Below are 15,266 nucleotides of genomic sequence, written 5' to 3' on the forward strand. Positions count from 1 at the left end.
GTTTAACCGGTGTATTGAATTTGTCCAGACTCTGCTGACTTCGTTTAACCGACGTATGGAAAATTGAGAGCGTCGGTTAAACCGGTGTATAGACTTTTTCTGATTTTGTCTTTTCTGATTTGAGTCTTGAATGAAATCCAAATATTCTTGAGATATAGTTTGAGAACCACTTATTTGAACTTCTAGAAACCTGAGTGACCATAGTGTGCATCCATTTTCAAATGACCATGTCCATGCTCAAGTTACTAAGCTTTAACCCCTCTTAATAGTGCGATCACTACAAAACTATAAAACCTATACTAACCTAAGTGTCCTTCTCAACCTTGTGACACTTAGGACTAGAAAGATCCTTAGCCTTGACATAAAATTGAGTTGAATACCGAGATCGCCTTTTTGAATAATGAAATTTGAGGGGCCTCTTTTGACATATGACCAAATGAGCGATAATGATCTTTTAAGCTGCACAAACTCATTAGTCACAATAATGGTTGTCATTAATCACCGAAACATACCTTGAGGGCCTAGATGCTTACAAAAGTTCTTCTGAACTTTTACGCGAATTGTAGGTAAAGTGTATAACCTTTGCAGAGTGGAAAACTGATATATTAGTCATGCTCACGGTCACGAGCGGCTTGGACCCTCACATGATTAATTGAATTAAAGATGAACTTAAATCATATTCTGGTTATTTCTTGTGGCCTTGCTAAGTACCAACCATAAGTGTACTCACCCTTGCTTACTGCTGCTCAGAAGAGAAAGTTGATGTGAAGTATTTTGAAGATGATGCTGAGTTCTAGGCGTACGCAACCCACAGTCGATTGCCTGTGAAGTTTGAAACCTTTGTTTCCAGGATAAGCTGTATAATTCTGATAATATATAATTATTTTAATTCTCTTTTTCGTGATACTGTTACTAATTATTCACTTGGCATACATATAGTTATGCATTCGATTTTGTCCCTAAAAACTGGGTGTTGGCATGCTATAAAAATTGTCCGTGTAGCCATACAAACAGTACTACACAATCTGATTGTACAACTGCTTTATGACCAATAGATCGTGTGGCTCAAATCACTTAAGTGGTGGCTCATTTATGGACCAAACTGCTCGAATCATGTGGTCTTTACAGAGTCGTGTACATGGATTGTACATTGAGCATTTGTATGTGAAATATTTTCCAGTTTAGAAATGTTATGCCGTCTAAAAATGCAGCCATGAATTTTAATATAAACTATTCGTTCACAAGCAACAGCAGCTACTGGAGATCCTTGTGCTGAGATGACGATGACGGTCTTGCAGTTTCAGTTGCTCCACAGATCCCTAGACGATTCAGGATCCATTTCTGAAAATACTGGAGCTCTTCATCAATCATTGAATGTCCAAGGGTAGGATAAGCCTGATTATTTTGATTGGGAAAAAGAGATAGAAACCATTGAAGTTAGCAAGTTGGAGAAACGAGCCCCCAATGTTGCAGAACCCACATGTTAAGTGGTGAAAGAATTTAAAAGAAGTGAACTCTCACTAGGGCTTTGCATATACTTTCATTTTTACCTTGAATTCACAGATCATGCCAAGCTCTTCTAAAAATGCACACCCAACATGCCCCGCTTCAAATAAGACCAGCCCATCAGCCATTCCATGAAACCATAATACCGGTGTCTGCAGATTATTAAGAATTCATTGTTTAAATCTTATTGTTCTGATGCGTTCAGCATAAGGGAAACTTCTGGGCGTTACCTTCCTAGCTTCAGGCCACACCTTGTCAGCAAATGATTTACTCAGCGGAACTGAACCACTGAAAACAACACAACCACCTAAAGTTTTTGGGTAGAGAAGAACACTTGCTATGGCTAGAGCACCTGCGAAGATGAAAACAGAAACTGTATTAGTTACTATCTTATGACCTCGAATGTAAATGCAGATTACAAGCTCAGCAGTTTTACCTCCTTGGCTCAACCCACAAACAAATATGTCTGACGGACTTGTTCCGGAAGCTATTTCTTCGTCTAACAATACATGCACATAATCAACAGCTTTAAGGACTTCTTTCTCGTCTCTGACAGTTTTCTAAAACAATCATTGGAAGTATCAACTAATTAACTAAAGCTGCATTATCTGTAGTACCAATATAAAAAATTTGATTGACAGAACGTTGAATAACACTGGGATTATGAAATGAGTAGCTAAAACTGCTGTGTTAGTAGTGTAGTCGAAATAGAAAGCAATTAGCTGGATAGAACGTTGTTTGAAAATGTGGTTCTTTTGCCTTTTTTTAAAATTTAAAAATTGAAAGCATAGTCAATACTCAATATAATGAGAGAGCGTATCAGAAATCCACTTTGTTCAGTATATCCAAGTGGCAGAAACTATCAGGTTACCCCTCCGATCAGAATAAACGATTCAAATTCTCAGGAAACCATGGCATTTGGGTTTAAAAAGTGTGAGAATATGGTGACAGGGTCCAACAAATAGATAATTTTGCACTATTTTCTTACTTTCCTTTAAACATGAGCTTTGAACTCCAAATAGCACTAGCACAGTAGCACTATTCTTTCAAGCTAAGCACTAGGAGAATCAAATGTGTGAAGCACGATTGATTTCTGAAGCACACGTAACTGTGTACTTTACAGCAAATGTCATCACTCAAGGAAGGGAAGCACTAGCAGAATGAGATGTGTCTTTAAAATTAAGTTCCAAATAGCACTAGCACTATTCTTTTAAGCTAAGCGGTAGCAGAATCAGATGTGTGAAGCACGGTTGATTTGGTTTCTGAAGCATGCTTAACTGTGTATTCTACGGCAAATGTCATCACTCAAAGAAGAGAAGCACACTTAGCATAGTACAGAGCGTCAAATACATTGAAGTGGAAGTACAATTAATAGCAGCATGCTTGTAGAGTAACTAGCATTGGTCAATTACCACGGTTATGGGAACCTCCGTGATGCCGAACCAAGCAGTGATCACCGCATCACCTACAGCAGCATCAACATTGAGCAACGGTGTCAGAGAAAGAGGGCGCGTGATTTCTCCACTTACGAGCCTTGCAAAGCATCCATAAGGCGAAACAGCAAAGCAGGTTGCATCCTTCATCCACCACGAGAATGGAGGGAGGAACACGAGGCGCCATCATGAGGACGATGGATCGCCCAAAGCCACGATCAAATGGTCAGATTGGTTCGGTTCTTCGGGGCTCCGGGGACGGGCAGGTAGTAGCGGTACGCAGGTGGCAACTCACCGTAGCAGGCGATGGAGGCCGTGGGCGCGGTGGGGAAGGAGAGGCGGACGGAGGCGGCGAGCTCCGGCGCGGCGAAGTAGGGCGCGACCTCGGCGCGGCTCTCGTCGCCCGACCCGCCGGAGCCGTGCAGAAACAGCACGAAGCCGCCCGGCCTCGGGGGCGCCGCCGCCATCCGGTGCCACCGGATTGGTCTCTGGTGCCAGCGAGCGAATCGATTGCGATTGGGGGTTGGGAGTGCCGCCGGCGCCTGCTGCCGGTTCTGTTGGCGCGTTTGAGAGATCAGAAATCAGAATCTTCTGACGACCAGAGCGGATCATGAGGCGCCTACGCGCTGACGGTTGCGGCCCCGCCGCGTGCGCCGCGTGGTGAAGGCGATGGCTCCACTCAACTCAACTGTCCGGCTCACCGGGTGAGCGTTCCGTCTGACGAGTCATGATGTGGCTTGGGCAATGGCATTCGCCGATTTTAGGTTGCATACCAAAATTTGCTGTGCCAAAAATGTAAATATCCTTCTTTTCAAAAAAAAATGTAAATATGCTAAAACGCGGGTATTTACCATTCTTTTTATCAAAATTTTAATAATTTTAGAATACCGTTTGATTATGTAGGCTATTTTTTGAATTTCTATCAAACTAGTGCTAAATTATAGATTTGCCTAAATTTTGACTGGACACATTTTGGTATTTAATCTTGATGGCTTGATGCAAACTGAAACAGCGGCTATTTTGGAGAAGCATCTGAACACTCCGCCGAAGAACTTGCTCCCTGGAGGGCCGCCTTTCTTCTGTTTCAGCATGAGGAACGAAGTACTGCTAAAACAAATCCTACTATAATCCTACCAAAATTAAGCAGAACTGAACTCAGAAACAAGCAATTCATCTAGGAACAGTAACTGTATTAATGGATCAGAACCAGAATCGATGGAGGACCTGATACAAGCACCGTCAGAGTGGCGGCGGCTACAGCTACCGAACCTAAACTTAGGGTTTGAGTTCTGTTCTTCGATGTCCATTCACGTGGCCAGCACGGGGTCTTATTACACTGTTACATTGGAAAGAGAAACGATAACTGGCCATAAGCCGTAGGATAGTAGATCAACGATGCTGGAGGAGTCGGTGAAACGGTACGAAGAGAGCCGACTTGCAACTCGCCGTGAAGTCTGAAGAATCTGAATGTTCAGGAGATTTGGTTCCTGACATTCAGGCCTTCTTCTCCATGCTCGCTGAGGATGTTCTCCGACGCCCATCTCTCGCAGTAGTCCAGCTCGTGCGGCGCCAGCGTGTGCCCGAGCCTGTCGTACTCCTACGTTCGCGACAAGGTCAATTGGTCAAAAGACACGCAGCTTTGGACAAGCTCAAACGATGCCAATATTCAGAGTTTCGCCGCATCTCGTACCTTGAATTCGCAGGCCATGCCGAGCCCCCGCAGGAATTTCACTCCGTCTCGCCCTTCCTGGATCGGGATCAGCGAATCATCTTCCCCATGGATCCACAAAACGGGTGTCTGCAAGTCGGTATCACTGAATCAGAATTGGGCAAATGCAGAAGCTATTCATCTGTGAGACAACGCCGATCGAATGACTAAAGTGTTGCCGCTCTGTAGGTTAACAAGATATCGAGGAGCAGCAAACAGATGTCAGCAGGGAGAACTGAGGAGCAACTTCTCAGCAGTGATCACACAGAGGTAGAAATTCAGTACTACCGTCTTCGCGTAGTCTGTTACTCGTGCTGCGAAGGAAGAAGAGTCGAAGGGGAGGAAGCCACTGAAGACTGCGCAACCGCCCAGAGTCCTGGGGTACGTCAGCACGCTTGCTATGCTCAAGGCACCTGAAGAAATGTGTTGCAACATCTGTGTTACCTCAATCTAAGAACAAGAAAATAGAAAGAAAAAAAAGGAACAAAAGATGGTTGCTCTACCTCCTTGGCTCAGGCCAAAAACGAATACGTCTTCCGGGTTTGTTCCAGCAGCTATTTCCCTGTCGATCATGGTGTGCACGATCTGGACAGCTCGCAGCACATCTTCCTCATCTCTGACGGATTTCTGCACACACGCACGGTAGACCCATGAGCATCCAAAGCTGACGATCAAACGAGTCATCTGCATACAAACAAGCAATGAAACAAGGGGGCAAAACGGATGCAATCGAATTTTGTATGATCCATATGGCCAGGGGAGAACAATCAGGAACTGAATGCAAGAAGAATGTGACGCGAGGAACAGATTTGTCTTGCCGAAGTGATGGGCGCGTCGTGGATGTCGAACCACGAGGGCATGAGCGCGCCGCCTGCGAATCAACAACACACGCACACGGGATCGCGATCAGCGGCGGACGAGCAAGCAGCGCGAGCGAGGAAGCCGCCGGCGTTGCGATACTGGTAGCAGTCACCTACGGTTGCATGTGACGGGGGCGGTGGGCGCGTTGGGGAAGGCCCAGCGGGTGTAGCGGAAGGCGGCGGCGGAGAAGTGCTCGGCGATGAACTCGTTGGCGCTGCCGCAGTCGCCCAGGCCGTGCAGCCACACCACGAAGCCGCAGCGCCGCGCCCTCACGCTCCCGGCCCCGGCCGCGGGCGTGCGCTCCTCCTAAATCTGAACTGGGAGACGACGGCGGGAGGAGGAGGAGATGGCGCCAGGGAGGAAGCTGCTGTCTCGGTTCGTCTTCTCGTCCTCTCCGTAAGGCTGCTGGCTGTGCTATGCTAGCAGCATCATCGTCTGGTCGCCTCCATTGATACTCGATGGCCATGTTCCACGCTTGCACTGAATTTCCATGGCGCGTATTGACTTGCGACATTGACTTGACTTTGAGGTGAGACTTTGCCGTCCTTCTTGCGGAACGCACGCTTGGTTCCCCTCCCGAGATCGAAACACGACATCGGCTTCCTCCAGTCTGTGACGATCCTCACGGCGGCCGTCGCTGCCGTGACGGACCAATGCAGCCAGCGAGGAACGCGTTCATCAGGAAGACGTTGAACTCTACAGCTGCCGCGCCAGGCGCCGCGGCCAGTGCCCGTGGCACCGACGAACGAGCTCACGCTGAGCGCGCTCACCTCCAACCGCATGAGTTGACTCTGACAGCTAGAACTGGGATAACACCATCAGGTTCTCCTTTGTACAGCTGAATGGAAGGTCTGGGCGCGTTTGGATCGCCTGCACCAGTGAAGAACTTTACAAACGGGGATGTCTATACCACACCCGAATTTTTTTTACCATCGGATGAAGATCTGACGGTGGTGGATCTTCCTTGCACTGTTCATCTTCAACCTCCGCCCTCCTCCTTCCTCAGCACCGGCGCCCCCGCCGCCGCCCTGCTTCCCCAGCCGCGGGCGCGGGGAGGGTCTCGCCGGAGCCCCGCGCCGGCCGCTGGCGCGGGGCTCCGGCGAGACCCTCCCGCGCCCGCGGCTCCTCCGCCTGCCCCTCCCGCCGCCGCCGCCGCCACATGGCCGTCGTCGCCCCCGCGCCGGCCTGGCCCAACCGGCCTCCTCCACCGCCCGGCCGGCGGCGGAGCGCCGCCTCGCCCTCCGCCGCCGGCCGAACCACCACCCCCGCCTGTCCTACCGCCACCCTTGACCTCCTCTAGATTCGCCGGCCATTGGAGCCTCCTCCGACCCCCAAAAACCCAAACCCTAAAGGTCTCCGCCTCGACCTCCGCCCGCGGCCGGCGACGACCTCGCCGCCGGCCGCCGCCGCCCACCTCCCACCCCTCCAACCTCGACGCGCGATTTAATAGGCAGCGAAATTCGAGTGTGGGGGAGGAGTAGAAATGCTCAGAGTGTAATATAGCTTTCCCCTTACAAACTCCACGGTCGAGAAACAATGTCAGCACTGAATGTCAAAAACGCTCTGCTACTGCCTTGCGCACAAGTGAACTGTGTGATAGTGGCGCTAGTGTTCTCATATGAACCCAAAAAGAAAAAAAAATGGTACATAGCCTCAAGAGCTCCATGCAAAAAATAAAATAGCTAGATACCTTTCAAATATATGGATAGCGTTCCCAATTCTTAAAAATCCATTTACATCTATGTTGCAACAGCTTTTCTTTGCACATGCCCAGGGAGTGTACGAAAGAATCAAGAGCCAACAACCAATAGATATCAAAACTCAGAAGCCAAAACAAAAAAGAAGGGTAAAATCTGACACTATTAACATCATATATGCAAAATCAGTGGATCAAACAAAAAGAAGAAAGTATCTTAGTTTTGTATTAGCGAAAATCCTCAAAGTTTGTTTCTATGTAGTCTCTGAGATAAGACGAACTTCAAATAGATCATCACCACCTTTTCCTGCATCAGTATAATAATGTTAGGACAATGGGTGAGATAAGAACATACAACTGATATTATTCTGGAGCAATACAAAAATTAACAAAACTCACCAATTTCCGCCTTAATCCCAGGACCAAAAAAGGAGGTGAATTTTGCCTGCAGACAAATATGTTCAAGGAATAAATACTCAGATAATTTTATCTACCAAATTTTGGGTGAAAATGCAAAACATATTTTGTCACAGTTTAGCTATCCAAGATACTACATGCCAACAAGTAATATTAAGCAGCATCCCACAAAGATGAAGTATCCTAAGCTGTTGATGGTTCTGCTGTTATAATGAGGGAAAATTTGAAGAGCTTTATTTATCAGCAATTCAGCAGGTCCAATATCTTCAGTGGTCTGTTATTTGTGCAGCAAGTTTTGTTCTACAACATCCTATAATTTTCAGCTAAACTGGGGTAGCCACTGTCCACGTTGTGGAAATAACTCCCTACTTGGTTTAAGTAACTGAGCTAGGCTGTACTCGCCTGGGTGGTAAAGGGCCTTAAAATTTGACTTAGATTAACTAAGGGCCAGGCTCTAATCTTATACATTTTTAAGCTAAAAATATATAAGGGCCAACTTGGATTGTGAAGAGGCCACTAGGGCCATGGCCCATTATCACCCCAGGGGTGTGGATGTGCACCTCTGCCACCATGTTGAGTTTTCAACTCAAATTTGGGCGCGTATTTCTTCATATCTACACTATCACCTTGTTTTTATTTAAAAACCTGGTTCTAAGGTATGATTTATTGAAGCAGTCGATTATCCAAAATAACTCATCTATTTCAGTTATTTCAGACCAAACTGCTTGTAATATTTTCTATACTTATATACCACAATATTAGTATTGTTTCATGATTCAGACCAATAAAGGTAACTAAAGGAGGTAGCTTCACCTGTCTCTTCTCAAAATCAGACAGCTCCAATGCTTTGGCTTCAAATACGAGTACTAAACTGTATTTCCCATCTTCAGTTACCTACATTGAAAATGTCACTGTGAATCCTGTAATGTAGAAAAAACGCAAGGGAAGAGCTAAACATTTGGTAATTCATGCAGATAATTTGTAGGGTAAATAATATTGTTGGACTGAAAGAACAGAAGATGTCAATCAGAAAAGCAATCCATTGAAATGTCCAGTGTCAAGTCCACAATGACTTGCACCGCACAAGTTCTGTGGATAGTCTGAAGTTATCTTGTACTATGTAGTTGTAAATCCCTGACCTTCTATGAATTTTACTAAACTACTAAAGATCAGTACATAATACTAAATGCAAAATGAAATATGTGATTCACAATTTGCAATATGGAGAATACTACTTCAAAGAATAAAACGGACAGACAGCGAACTTACTTCTTCTCGAATATTTTGTAATATAGGTGCATTACGTCTAGGAATGCCACCGCCCTGTCATTTAGAGGGGGGGGGGGGGGGGTGAGCCATAAGACAAAGCAGTACAAGTCTTTACCATGAAAGAGGGACATTTTGTAAGACACATAGTACCAATGACCATTATATGAACTTGAAATTATCAATATGAATAAAGTAAAACAATGTTCATTTCCTGAAGATGGTCAGAATAATGAGAGATTACCAAACCATATTGAAAGATTCTCTGTAGTGCTTCATCCAGATGTTGCTCATCACCATATCTATAACGTGTAACATCACTCCTAACCTAGAAATAAAGATTTCAGATTAACAAATGCCACTGAAGAAATGTGCTATTATTTGATTGTGTGCTTGATCTTTATAAGTTATATTGTCAGTTCAGATTACAAAATTCGACTTCTTTCCTTGGAAATGCATGACACTATTACTTTAACCAAAAGGCCAAGTTCAGGTTCAAGTGCAAGAGCTCGATAGGTAATGCCCTATGAGCTCAAAAACATGTGTTGAACCATTGTGATGATTGCTATAAAATATGACAACTTAATCAATGTTCTAAGCTACCATGCATCAGAATCAAATAGTCATCAAGCTTTGGCTGTATTAACTATCCGGGATTGTGATTGTTAGGGGGTAAATTTAAGCAATATTGTGATGTCGAATTTTGGTGTAACTAAATAACTGGTAATTGATATCACTTTTGAAAAGTAAAAATTAATCAGGGAGTTATTTGTCCACCTTTGTTAGATCGTCCATGTCGATTGCTGGAACTTAAATAAGAATCTCAGTTTTACGCATTTCTATTTTAATCCTCAGGACAGAAACGTGTGCCAGCATGCTGTATTATGATAGTAAACAGCAGATGGGGTTCCCATGTCCACACTATGTAGAATACGTCTTTTTTCATACAAATTTCAAATCCATCTCATGTTTGAAGTTCTGCCTTCAGGCTTCAGCTAACTGCTGGTTATATAGCCCAATTTAACTTTAGACGAAAGTATAACAGAATATAAACAGTTTCACCACATCATAATTTGATCGTATGAATAAATATTACCTGCTTCAGAATAGGGGTGGCACACTTTTCTCTTAGAGCAAAAGCACCAGCGTAGGTCGTGCAGGGCACTGGTTTCAGTTCTGCATACTGCATATAGAAAATTCAGAACGAAAACATACAGCAGCAAAGTGCATCTCAAGAGTGAAGACTTAATTTCAAACACGGAACATTGAGGCACAAAATTTCGAGAAGATAAATGACTGTTAGAGGTCCCTCAGTATGGAAGTAATAGGATCGTTCATAAAGACGTCTTCGGGTACTGTCTATTACTGTAGTACATGTACATAGGGAGAGAGTTCTTGCCTTCAAGGCCATGCCAATGATTGTGAGAGGAAACCCGTAGGTTAGCAGCAGAGCTGACCACTCCGAGCCGGGAAGCAGGTTGAAATACGACCCGAATCCGTACCTGAGATGCAACAACACATGATCTCCGCGACAGAGCATTATGAATCTCTTAGACTGACAAGACTGGGAAAAAAAAATCAGAACTCACGACAGGAGCGAGATCCCAACCCCCAGTCCAATGACGCCGAAGGACACCTGCAAAGGACAAGCGATTCAGCACTAGGGGACACGATCGCTCGGTGCGGCAACGGCCAAGGTGTCGCGACCATGTTCCGAGAAGCAGAGATAGCCGGGACCGCGCACCTTGGCGAGGGAGAACTCGTCGTCCGGGACGACAGCCTTGCCGGGCGAGGCGCCTGTCGGCTGCGCGGCGGGAGGTGACATTGGCTCCTCGGCGCGTCCGGTCGCTCGCCGACCTGCATATCGCCGCCGGGCGCGGCTGCTCTCCCCACGCCATGGACGCAAAGGAACGGGGCAGGCGAGGCCGCCTTTACGCACCCAGCACTGGCTCGCCGGCAAGCTCACGCACTCCGCTGCAGGAGTAAGCAGGCATTATATCTCAAGCGACCCCTCAGCTAGCAAAATGGCGAGCATGAAGTTTGGGGAGAGCTGGGGAGGAAGGCTCCGGGTACCGAGGGGGCGGGCTAGGTGCTGGACGGAGACGGACTCGGAGTCGGAGCGGCGGGCGACGAACCGCGCCTTGGGGGCGGACGAGGACGACGACGATGGCGAGGAGGCGCGGGAGCGGCGGAAGGCGGCGGGGACCGGGGGCGGCGAGCGGAGGGACGCAGCCATTGGGCGCGCGCTGTGTGACTGTCGCGTGGTGGCCCCCGTCGGTCGCCCGTGAGGTGGCGCTTGGATAGCCAGGCGCAATGGGTCTTGGGTACGAACAAGGATAGGGGGCGGAGTTGGCGCCAGGGAGAAAATTACTCTCGGTTCGTCTTGTTCGTCTGTTCGCTTCCATTGATAATCGACAGCCAATGTTCTGCTACCGAATTCCATCGCTTCCACGACCAAAATTGTATCGACGGTGTCGGATGCAAAGGCTTTTCCAACCGGAATTTCTGAACAGCAACCGGATGCACTCTCCACAGGCCACATGAACGTCAACAGGCATTATTTTCCAAGATTTAGATTATGAAGAAAATAACAAGGCAGTACTATACTTGGCAAAAACAAACAAACATCAGAATAAACTTTATTTGGTAATACACACGTCTATAGTATGTAGTGAGGTAAGCTTGGAGAAATCTCGTACAAATCATTATTCGGCTCCTGGCTATGCTTTAATAAGATCTTTACTCTGTACACAGTTCAAACTAAAAGGGGACCAGAAATGGATATTTTCAGCATAATCCCCGGTACCAAAAGCACAAACAACCGGTGCTTCAGAACAAGCACTTCATCAATACTCAGGTGTGCATAGGTTAACCAACGAAAATATGTCTCGCTGAACGCCAAATAGATTGATGTCTTCTCAGTCCCGATCAAACGATAGAATATGCTCAATGACTTGCTCGATGGTCTCAAATTGGCGCCTACCCTTCAGGATCGTCTTTGCACAGTTGAGAGCAGCACGCTCGCACTCTGCTCTCTTGCTGGCATCCTTAATTGATTCCAGATCCTCGACGTGGGCAATTCCGACTATTCTCCTACATACAAAAGAATGAAGTTTAGGAAACTGGTGTTAAAATGCGATTTATAGTTCTTTTGGGCGTCATTCATTGGGAAAAGTAGCTGGTAAACATTTTAAATTCCATATATTTCAATCACAGCGCAACATGGCTAAACTGCCCCCAAATATAACCATTTTTTTACTTCTCAGTTGGCTTTCATCAAAGCTGCCTTCAGAAACTTTTGTCTTATGACGCACAGTTGCAAAAAAGAGATGCTACATCAAAATTGAAAGCTGCAACCTTTTTAGTTGGCCTATGTATGGTTTTATGTCAGTCCAAAAGGCAGTTATTATATCTCATAGCAGTCCACGAGTAGGTGAGAGAGCAAATTTATCCTGAAATCTTCTCTTTTAAGATTAAAAAACATTATTTACAAATCTAATCTGTAGTTACCTGATCATTTTGGCTGAACCAAACCCAAGGCTATCATGAAATAAGTTTGTCATGTACTTCTTCTGCGCAAGGCTCAACAGGTTTGAGTTGTTGTATACATCAGGTAGGTACGCCTCCCCATTCCCTTCTTTGTGTTTATCCCATAGTTCAACAAACTTCTTTTGGAACAAATTCCACGACTCTTCAATTGTCTTCAAGATCCATTTCTTGTAAGCCTGCAAAGGACAGGGAACACTTCGTACCAGGAACATCATGAAAATAGGTTCTGAATGTGGCATGGTGAACATGCATCGTGCTCTATAATATACTGACAATTCTTCCACTGCCATTAAGTAATACTATTACTGACAATGCAATCAAGTATTAAATCTATTCAATGCAAGGCATATTTTGGGCTGGTAAACTTTTGTCTCTCTCTGCCAAGCAGTCTCCTCTTTACGCTAAACATGAACTTTGATTATCCCCAGATATCAGATAAAAGATATAAGCATCATATTCAACATCCACCATAAATAGTAGACCAAAGGACATGTGGCTGTCATTACCTTAGTAGTTTGGAAACAAGCTAAACCACACAAAACAACCCACCTACATCTGACACCAAAAAAACCATAGGAAAAAAATGGAGAATCTAGTAGCCACAAAAGCCATCAATAGGCATAATTTACGAAAACCATATGAGTTATAAAGGCTGCAAAAATAAAAAGGTAACAGATTTTTTAGAAAAGAAAAAAGGTAACAGATTCATACATACTTTACGATCATTTGCTTGATCAGCATGTCCGTTCTGTGCATAGTATGCCAAAATCAGGTTTCCTAGGAAGGCTCCAATGTCAAAACCCATTGGCCCATAGAACCCAAACTCTGGATCAATGACTTGAGTTGAATCGGGGGTCACCATGATAGAACCAGTGTGGAGATCTCCATGAATCAGAGCCCGAGCTCTCTCGATAAACCTGCAATTGTAAATTGAATAAGTCACATTCCTATGTTAAGAAACAAACCATAGGTGGCAATAATGTCTATTCAGTAAGCTAATTACATTGATTTCAACTCAGCTATTTCCAATTTCAGCTCATCATCCTCTCGGACAGCCTCAGCATCTTTGTCAAGATACGGCGAGGTCCACCGATTAAACTTGGAGACCCGGTATGGGTCTGAAAACACAACTTGCTCCGTGAGCCTACACATCTCCTCATTCGCGCAGTACTCAGCAACTGCAAACACATCACATCCCATTGCAAATGCCGTCAAGTTAATATACATCTCCCGTTTACAGTACACAGGCATAATCACGTCCCAATCCGGAGCTAAAGACAACGCGCAAGCAATGAAGCAAGCTCACCTCCTTTCTTATGATCCGTGGTGTTGTTATAGAGGAGGGATGTGAAGAAGAGCGTCTTGGCCATGTAATTTGACATGTGGTCGGCGAGCAGCGGGTACTCGACGCCGGCGATGAGGCCCTTGCGGAGGATGATGTGCGGGGGCTCGATGTAGCGCATCCCCATGAGCGACATGGCCCGGTCGAAGTGGTAGACCTCGGGGGTGTGCTCCGGGCACAGGCGGCCGTGCTCCCGCAGCGTGGAGGCCTCGAAGTAGGCGCGCTCCCGCGTCATGGGCCACGAGTCCCCCACGCAGCGCACATACGGGAGCGCCTGCGTTCCATTTCGCCGGCGCCGAGGCCGTCAGGTGCGAGGCGAGGACTAACTGGATCAGGAGCTGCGACGGTGAGCTGAGGTGAGGGGCCGGACCTGCTTGACGACGATGGCGGCGGAGCTGGACTTGACGATGTAGACGAAGTTGAGGTTGCCGTCGCCGACCTCCTTGATCTCGACGGAGCCGCCGCCGCCGAGGCGGGAGGCGAGCGCTGGCGTGGCCTTGATGTAGGCGACCAGGGACGCCTCGTCAAGCGGGCGGAAGCCCTGCTCCGCCTCCGCGGCCATGCCCGAAGCCGTGGCGAGTGGTGCGATGCGGACGCCGGCCGAGAGATGCGGAGGGGAGTGGACAGGGGAGATGGGAGAGCGGGGGCGCGGTGGGAAGCTGTTGTCTTGGGTGGAGAAATTTGGGATTTCATCATTATCGGTAGTGGGTTTCGCTCCTATGCCATCGTTTTCGTGGGTTTCGCCGGTTTGCCATTATCAAACCGTGTCGCACTACTGGAATGGTTCCGTCTGCTCCTCCACCATCGCCTCCGTCTGCTCTGTCTCCTCCCTCGACGGAACTCCAACGCTGACCCGTCTCCGGTCGCGCCGCTGCCTACAGCTCCCCGCGTGTCCTGGATTTTTGGCGGCAGGAGCCGGCTCCACCTCGGACTCCTTGGACGGCACGACCTCAACGGGCGCGTTCCCCGCTGCGGCACGCTCGAGGCGGCTCCCGCGACGGGTGGCGCGACGCGTCTTCGGCGGTGGCGCGCTCGAGGCGGCTCCCGCGACGGGTGGCGCGACGCGTCTTCGGCGGTGGCGCGCTCGAGGCGGCTCCCGCGGTGGGCGGCGCGACCTCGACGGGCGCGGCGCGGAGGCGGGTAAGGGGAGGAGGTGGACTGGTGGAGCTGGGGCTTGACGCCGGCCCGCTGGGGCCTGATGGAGGCGGGGCGCTGGGGAGAAGGTGGAGGTCGCCATGGTCCTGAAGGGGTTGGGGGCGAAGGGTGGCGAGCGGCAGACAATACGACGCCCGTGACGCCAGGCGCGTGGCCGCCGTGTCTGCGGCGAAGGCTCGGGTCACGCGCGTCGCGGCGCGCCCCACGCCGGTCAGTCCGCGCGCGCTCCGGTGCGCGGCGCGGGACGTGGCGCCACCGCGGTGTCTATCCCGAGCACCCCGAGGAGGGACGTCGCGGCGCTGCCGAGGAGCATGACCATGACCGGCAGCGGCG

At 47.8% G+C, this 15,266-nt stretch overlaps 4 protein-coding genes across 6 annotated transcripts; all 4 read right to left on the minus strand.

Moving 5' to 3' along the window:
* Nucleotides 1-1,059: 1,059 nt before the first annotated feature.
* On the minus strand, nucleotides 1,060-3,580 carry LOC120642809 (probable carboxylesterase Os04g0669600). Of its 2 annotated transcripts, XM_039919407.1 has the most exons (7): nucleotides 3,235-3,580; nucleotides 3,036-3,083; nucleotides 2,919-2,971; nucleotides 1,943-2,066; nucleotides 1,737-1,858; nucleotides 1,551-1,658; nucleotides 1,060-1,395 (listed from the first exon to the last, which is right to left on the minus strand). In XM_039919407.1, exons 1-7 carry the CDS (start codon nucleotides 3,404-3,406, stop codon nucleotides 1,255-1,257), a joined length of 768 nt encoding a protein of 255 aa, XP_039775341.1. In that variant the 5' UTR covers nucleotides 3,407-3,580; the 3' UTR covers nucleotides 1,060-1,254. The 2 variants fall into 2 exon arrangements, with proteins under 2 accessions (XP_039775341.1, XP_039775343.1); XM_039919409.1 differs by lacking the exon at nucleotides 3,036-3,083 and having other exon boundaries at nucleotides 3,235-3,570.
* Nucleotides 3,581-4,108: 528 nt separating this feature from the next.
* LOC120642808 (probable inactive carboxylesterase Os04g0669700) lies at nucleotides 4,109-6,504 on the minus strand. Of its 2 annotated transcripts, XM_039919406.1 has the most exons (6): nucleotides 5,625-6,504; nucleotides 5,466-5,518; nucleotides 5,151-5,274; nucleotides 4,936-5,060; nucleotides 4,630-4,737; nucleotides 4,109-4,536 (listed from the first exon to the last, which is right to left on the minus strand). In XM_039919406.1, exons 2-6 carry the CDS (start codon nucleotides 5,505-5,507, stop codon nucleotides 4,411-4,413), a joined length of 525 nt encoding a protein of 174 aa, XP_039775340.1. In that variant the 5' UTR covers nucleotides 5,508-5,518; nucleotides 5,625-6,504; the 3' UTR covers nucleotides 4,109-4,410. The 2 variants fall into 2 exon arrangements, with proteins under 2 accessions (XP_039775340.1, XP_039775339.1); XM_039919405.1 differs by having other exon boundaries at nucleotides 5,151-5,518.
* Nucleotides 6,505-7,175: 671 nt separating this feature from the next.
* LOC120642810 (thylakoid membrane protein slr0575-like) lies at nucleotides 7,176-11,238 on the minus strand. The gene is made up of 10 exons (XM_039919410.1): nucleotides 10,961-11,238; nucleotides 10,632-10,861; nucleotides 10,477-10,523; nucleotides 10,287-10,389; nucleotides 9,984-10,070; nucleotides 9,132-9,215; nucleotides 8,891-8,944; nucleotides 8,435-8,515; nucleotides 7,604-7,649; nucleotides 7,176-7,511 (listed from the first exon to the last, which is right to left on the minus strand). Exons 1-10 carry the CDS (start codon nucleotides 11,121-11,123, stop codon nucleotides 7,459-7,461), a joined length of 948 nt encoding a protein of 315 aa, XP_039775344.1. The 5' UTR covers nucleotides 11,124-11,238; the 3' UTR covers nucleotides 7,176-7,458.
* Nucleotides 11,239-11,494: 256 nt separating this feature from the next.
* On the minus strand, nucleotides 11,495-14,458 carry LOC120642811 (methylthioribose kinase 1-like). The gene is made up of 6 exons (XM_039919411.1): nucleotides 14,149-14,458; nucleotides 13,743-14,052; nucleotides 13,440-13,614; nucleotides 13,152-13,353; nucleotides 12,398-12,612; nucleotides 11,495-11,980 (listed from the first exon to the last, which is right to left on the minus strand). The coding sequence occupies exons 1-6, from the start codon at nucleotides 14,338-14,340 to the stop codon at nucleotides 11,806-11,808; spliced, it is 1,269 nt and encodes a 422-aa protein (XP_039775345.1). The 5' UTR covers nucleotides 14,341-14,458; the 3' UTR covers nucleotides 11,495-11,805.
* Nucleotides 14,459-15,266: the final 808 nt, after the last annotated feature.

This window comes from Panicum virgatum, chromosome 7K (genome assembly GCF_016808335.1).
Source record: "Panicum virgatum strain AP13 chromosome 7K, P.virgatum_v5, whole genome shotgun sequence".
NCBI classification, from domain to species: Eukaryota; Viridiplantae; Streptophyta; class Magnoliopsida; order Poales; family Poaceae; genus Panicum; species Panicum virgatum.